General features: G+C 50.5%; 1 protein-coding gene across 1 annotated transcript in view; it reads left to right on the top strand.

The window, feature by feature from the left end:
* BAP1 (BRCA1 associated protein 1) overlaps window positions 1-5,921 on the top strand; it is a 20,761-nt gene that overhangs the window by 504 nt on the left and 14,336 nt on the right. The window contains exons 2-7 of the mRNA XM_019510346.1: window positions 2,418-2,447; window positions 2,549-2,603; window positions 3,521-3,653; window positions 4,857-4,976; window positions 5,462-5,523; window positions 5,610-5,752. Coding sequence (XP_019365891.1) covers window positions 2,418-2,447; window positions 2,549-2,603; window positions 3,521-3,653; window positions 4,857-4,976; window positions 5,462-5,523; window positions 5,610-5,752 — 543 coding nt within the window. The remainder of the gene's footprint in view (window positions 1-2,417; window positions 2,448-2,548; window positions 2,604-3,520; window positions 3,654-4,856; window positions 4,977-5,461; window positions 5,524-5,609; window positions 5,753-5,921) is intronic.

Here is a 5,921-nt window from a genome sequence, read left to right on the forward strand (position 1 = left end):
CCCGGGAGCCGCCCCCCCCATCCCGCGCGGCCCCTGTCTCTGCCCCGTCCCCGCGCTCCGGCCCCTGGCAGTGCCTGGCGCCGCCGGCCCGGGGCTGGTGCTCGGGAGCCTTGGGGGTGCTGCTCGGCGCCCGGCAGGGCCTTGTCTGCAGCGGGGCGGCGCGTACGGGGGGCTCCGGGACCCACGAGCTCTTGCTGTGGTCGAGGCCTGTAAGATCAGCCCTTTGCCCCAGCCTCCCCTGCGGACTTGCCCAGGGTACGGTTAGCTGCAATGGGATCGGCATTGCTGCTGGCAGGATAAGGATTCAGTTATTCATCGCTGCAAGTTGCTCTTTGCTGAGGCACTTAACAGAGATGCGGACGACCAGTGCTTTTACCGAGCAGGCCACAGCTTGGGGCTGGCATTACCATACAGGCCTAGCAGCAAAGTGTGTGATGTGTATGAGGGGCATGCTGTAAGGATGAGAGAATCAAGCCCTTGTGGTCATTTACTTCTTTCGCTTCTTCCTATATTTTGCTTTGGAGAGCCAGGAGGAGCTCCTTCTCCCTTGTGTTATCTTGAGTGTTTATTTACTGCTGAAAGTCTTAAGATGCAAAGGGCCTGATTCTGTCAGTCCATTTGTGAAGGAAGATGGGAATTGCATTGCCTGTAGGTAGGATTAGAGCCTTCTTCTTTAAAAGGTGAAATAAGATACGTTGCAGGAGCAGGTAGGATTGCCCTCTTCATGGTTGTGATGCACTGCAGCCGAAACTGTTCCAGGTCATGTAGGGTGGTGATCACACTACCCCGTGGCGCTCCCAGGTGAGCAGGAGGAGGAGGATTGCACATACGTTCAGAGACTTGAAGGCCAGGATGAGCTGTCTAGTCTGACCTACAAGACTTGGAACCCCTCATTCAGTTGCTTCTAAATCAAACCCAGGTTCGGAGTGGGGTACATCTCTCTTAGCAATGCATCAAGTCTTGATTTAAAATCTTCAGCACCATCTCCAGCAATGGCTCATTACAGTGGTTTTGTGGAGCAGGCCTGCCTCGCAAAACCACTGTAGTGGTTTAACCTGCACTGTTAAAACTTTACATCTTTATTTCTAGTCTGAGTTATTCTAGTTCGGGGCAGGCAGTTATTTTGGGCGGAGGGCCGCTTACTGAGTTTTGGCAAGCCATCAAAGGCTGCATGATGGACAGCCCTGGGCAGACAAATATTAATTTTCTAAATTTTTTAGGGGCCCTGCGGGCTGGATAGAATGGCCTGGCAGGCTGCATCCGGCCCACAGGCCACATTTTGCCCGCCCCATATCTAGTTGCAGCTTCCAGCCACAGGCTCTCGGGTCTTTTTCTAGTAGCTTAGTTGGAGCCATCTGCTAATGGATGTCTCTTCTCCACTTCGCGTACTTGTAAACTGCATTGAAGTTTCCATGTGGACCCGTCCTTCCTTTGGAGGAACTGAATAATTAAACTTCTTAATCCTTTTGCTTTCAGGCATGTTCCAAAGGCCTCAGGTCATTCTTGCAGCTCTTCACTGGGCCTTGCTCATTTTTTTTTCGGCTTTCCCTTTGAAAAGTGGACACCAGAACTAGGCCTATTATTCCAGCAGTGGTTTCCCTAATGCCATGAGAGAAGTGGTGCCTCCCTACTTTTGCTTGCATGTACAACTGAGGTGTGTGTTAGTTGCCTTCACTACAGAATTGTAGGGAGCTTCTGTTTTGCTGCAAGTCTGCCATAACCTGAGTCTCTTTGCTGTATTCAGGGCATTATCCCCGGTCTTTGAAGTGTGGGATTCAGAAGTTTTACAGTGACTAGATCTAGCCAAGGGCACCGCAAGCTCAGCACAGCACAGTACAGCACTCTGTACTACAGGACAGTCTCTTTTTGACTCCACTGCACCTTGATTAATTGCTGTTTCACATGCTCAGAAATAAATTCAAAATGCTGTCATTTTAAAACTAGGAACTGATCAAGTTGTTTCTACTTCAAGATAGGGAGGAAAAAAGGCAGAGTGCCATTTCTTAGGAGAATCTCTGGTGCTGCTGGGGATGTATTGCAAAATTTGGTGGTCCCTGTGCTGGCCTTCTCTGTACTGCCTGGATTAAGCAGAAATGCTCTGAGAAGAGAAGGGTGATCTCAGGTTGTCTCTTAAAACCTTTTTAAGATGTCAATGCATGTGGTACAAACCAGGCATCTACTTGTATGCCAGGGGCAGTGTCCTGGCCAGGTGTAGACTTGTGCTGAAATCAGCCCAGACTTGTTCTGTAGTAGTGCTCTCTGATCCCAGTTCCAAACCTGCAATTTCCTGCAGAAGGTGGTGTGAGAACTGTGCTGCACTGGTGAGAGCATGTGGTCAGGGAGCTTCATTAGTCTTCCCTGCAGCATGCATATGCTACTCAGCCAGAGGTTCTGACCTCAGTTTTGTTCCCCTTCAGGTCTGTTCACCCTGTTGGTAGAAGATTTTGGTGAGTATAAGAGCTTTTTTGTAATATTTGTTTCATCCTGGATGCTGCCCCTGGCTCCCGCCTGTTGGTCTGATACTATTCTCTGCTCTTTCTCTTTCAAGGGGTTAAAGGGGTGCAAGTTGAGGAGATCTATGATCTACAGAGCAAATGCCAGGGGTAAGTTATCAACTCAGCAGTATGACTTCCTGGAGCAGGGTTCATCAGGGGGAGAAAAGCTTAGTTTGTGGGTCTTTCCTTAAGCAGTTCTGTGTTGAGAGTGTATCAGACATTTAAAGACATCTATATTAGCAACGTCTAACAGGGAAGTGATTGGAAAAGGTGCTTCATCAGACTGCAGGAGTAGGATACATGATCAACCCTCTCACTTGCCTTGGAGGAAGAGCAAAGAGCTAAGCCATGGCAGTGCTGCAGGCTGGAGCTCCAGGCTGGTACTAGAATGGGAGAATTGGTAGCGAGAGAACCTGTGGGGTCTCGGGGATGTACTTCAGGGTTTTCCTGTCTTTGCATCAGCCCCACTAGCAAATGCAATTACAGATCTCTGTACAGTCACTAGTGAGGTTTTTCCACAGTGCTTAGAAATGACCCCAGTGAAGAACCTTCCAGTCAAAACCAGTACCTGACTCTGCTTAAAAAACTTTTGCCCTGTAATCATACTGTAGTGGGAAACAGTGGGGCATATAGTGACCAGCATACTGGAGTATGAGACAGTGAGAGGCACCTGCTGGAGCATGTGGTTGCCCTGCTCTCTCATGTCTTCTTCTGTCACATAACTCTGGTAAATCTGTTAAAAGGTTATGGGTTTGGCACTGTCTCAATTTACCTGTCTTGTGCATCGGGGGGAGGGGGGGCAGCGGTGTGGAAATCAGCTGAAGTGAATTGTCTTTGCCAAGAGTTGGAGGCAGTGGCAAGCACCTCCCACTCTGGGTTTGGCCTGACCTCTTCTCTCTCCTCCTATTGTGGAAGAAGGCCTCTGGCATTAACTGACTGGAATAGCCCAGTCCAGGTTGGTGGGAACTTTTCTAGTCTGAGGCAGTTGCTGACCTAGCTCACGCTGTTTGTTTTCAACCTGCCAGTCCTGTTTATGGGTTCATTTTCCTCTTCAAATGGATTGAAGAACGCCGGTCTCGCCGGAAGGTTTCCACCCTGGTAGACGAGACATCAGTGATCGATGATGACATTGTCAATAATATGTTCTTTGCCCACCAGGTAAGCTGGGTGGGACCTAATGTGAGGAGCTCTCTGCGGTGGTGCGGAGGAGAGTGGACAGATGGGGTGGGTTGATGTGCTGGTATCTCTTCATCAATCCAGAATATGCACAAATTGGGAAGGAAGTTACTGGCTGGGCAGCTATTCACTGAAATGAGAAGGCGCAGTATTATACATATGCCTTGGGGGAGGGTGTATGCTTAACCTGTCAGATCTGGACTCTGGGACCACACCTGGGGGTGGTCTTTGCACATGAGTGACAAACATATTGTGGGACTTAATGAGAGAAGGCAGCTGGGAATGGGAGACAGGACCATGAAAAGAGAGGTGTGGGGGTCACCGCTGCCACATCTGTAAGTAGCAAGGGTACAGGACAGAGTGCAGCTTATGGGCACATCTGTCAGACTTGCTTAGGTTACTGTGTCCTTTGGAGCATGGACTGCTGTGCTGTGTGCACAGGGCATGGAACCTACCCTGGAGAAGGGGTCCAGTGCTTTGTCCATGGGGTGGTCTTTCTGAGGGCTGGCCTAGGTGCTTGTGCCGAGGTAGAGCTGGGGGGTGAGGTGGGGTGTGTATCTGGGCACTTTGAGGAAGGAACCCTTTGGGGATGGATGACTCCTGCCCAAAACATCAGGGAGCTTTGTTCTCCTGTGATGCGTTCCTACGGTACAGATGTGGCTTAGCAGCTTCTGTGGTGTTTTTCACTCTGGGACTAGGCAAGAGTAGACAGAAGCCACGACCCAAGCACATGAACAAGCTGTTGTGAGGTAGATGAGGGTGAGGATTTATAGCATGTCAGCTACTCAGGTGACTGCTCATGTGCATGCTCTTACATGGTGGTAAAAGAAAGCTGATCTCTGGTAGCTTGGTGCTCTTAAGGGGATAATAGCCTGCACAGCTTAGTAGCTGACACATTGTAAAACCCCATCCTAATTACTTCTCCTGGCCACTTGTTCATGTCCCCACACTCCCTCTCCCCTCTCACCAGAGATCTGATACCCCATCTCTCCTGCACCAGTTGTGGACTGCTGTGAACAGCTCTCCCACACTTGCTGAGTAGGGTTCACAGGAAGGCACTAACTACATGCACCAAAGTGGCTCTCCTGTTTTTCTGTGCTGGTTTCTGCTGGCTGTTGGGAGACTTCTGAGTGAGGGTGAAGCATCATCTTGTTCCTATACTGATTCCTGCTTGTCGCTCCATAGCTGATCCCCAATTCCTGTGCCACCCACGCCCTACTGAGCGTGCTTCTGAACTGCAGCAATGTGGACTTGGGGCCCACGCTGAGCCGCATGAAGGATTTCACCAAGGGCTTCAGCCCAGAGGTATGGGGCAGGGCTGAGATGAGCAGCTGTGTTGTCTTCCTCTCCCAGGAGGTTTCTGTCACCCAGGTCTCTGCTCTCTCACCCCTGTCTTGGTCTTTATGTTCTCCCTAAGCTTCCTCCCATGCTCGCTGTGAGATTTTACCTCCTGTTGCCCTTGCTTGGCTCTGTGCCTCTTCTTGTGCTGTTCTCTGAGCACAGAGCATTGTCTATAGTCATGGTAGTCAAGCACCTCTACTCTTCACATCCTCCTCTAAGTCACCTCTTCCTTCCTCCAAGGAACCCGTCTCCTTCCTCCTCTGGAACTTGCACCATATCTTGATCTTGGGGGTTGCTCTCCCAAGCTTTTGTGCCTGGTTTGTACTTGTAAAGTGCTGTGTATATTTAAGGGTTTTCCATAGACGCTGAGTCCTGATCTGAAAAACCTCAGCCATTGTTTCCCACCATTTCTGGGGTCAGCTGTTCTCTCTCTCTGCTTTCTGTTCCAGAGTAAAGGCTATGCCATCGGCAATGCCCCAGAGCTGGCCAAGGCCCATAACAGCCATGCCAGGTGAGTGTGGAGGTCATTGTACAGCTCTGTGGGTTGGGAGAGGGAGGCTGCTGCTGCATTGACCTTGGGCCCTTTTGCCTTTGCAGGCCAGAGCCTCGCCATCTGCCGGAAAAGCAGAATGGAATCAGTGCTGTGCGGACCATGGAGGCTTTCCATTTTGTTAGCTATGTTCCCATCAAGGGACGGCTCTTTGAGCTGGATGGCCTGAAGGTCTATCCCATAGACCATGGTAAGGAACTTGTCATGGTGTCCTGCTCCAGTAGGAAATGCCCTGGCCCCTCACGTGACTCCCCAGGAAGTAGCCAGCAGCAACCTCTTGTGTCAGTGCCTTGCTGATTTGCTTGATTCAATGAATTTACCTTCTCCGTGAGCATCTTCCCCTTCCCCCCCCCCCCCCC

Source organism: Gavialis gangeticus, unplaced genomic scaffold, assembly GCF_001723915.1.
Source record: "Gavialis gangeticus isolate Ggan-Ray unplaced genomic scaffold, GavGan_comp1, whole genome shotgun sequence".
Lineage (NCBI taxonomy): Eukaryota > Metazoa > Chordata > Crocodylia > Gavialidae > Gavialis > Gavialis gangeticus.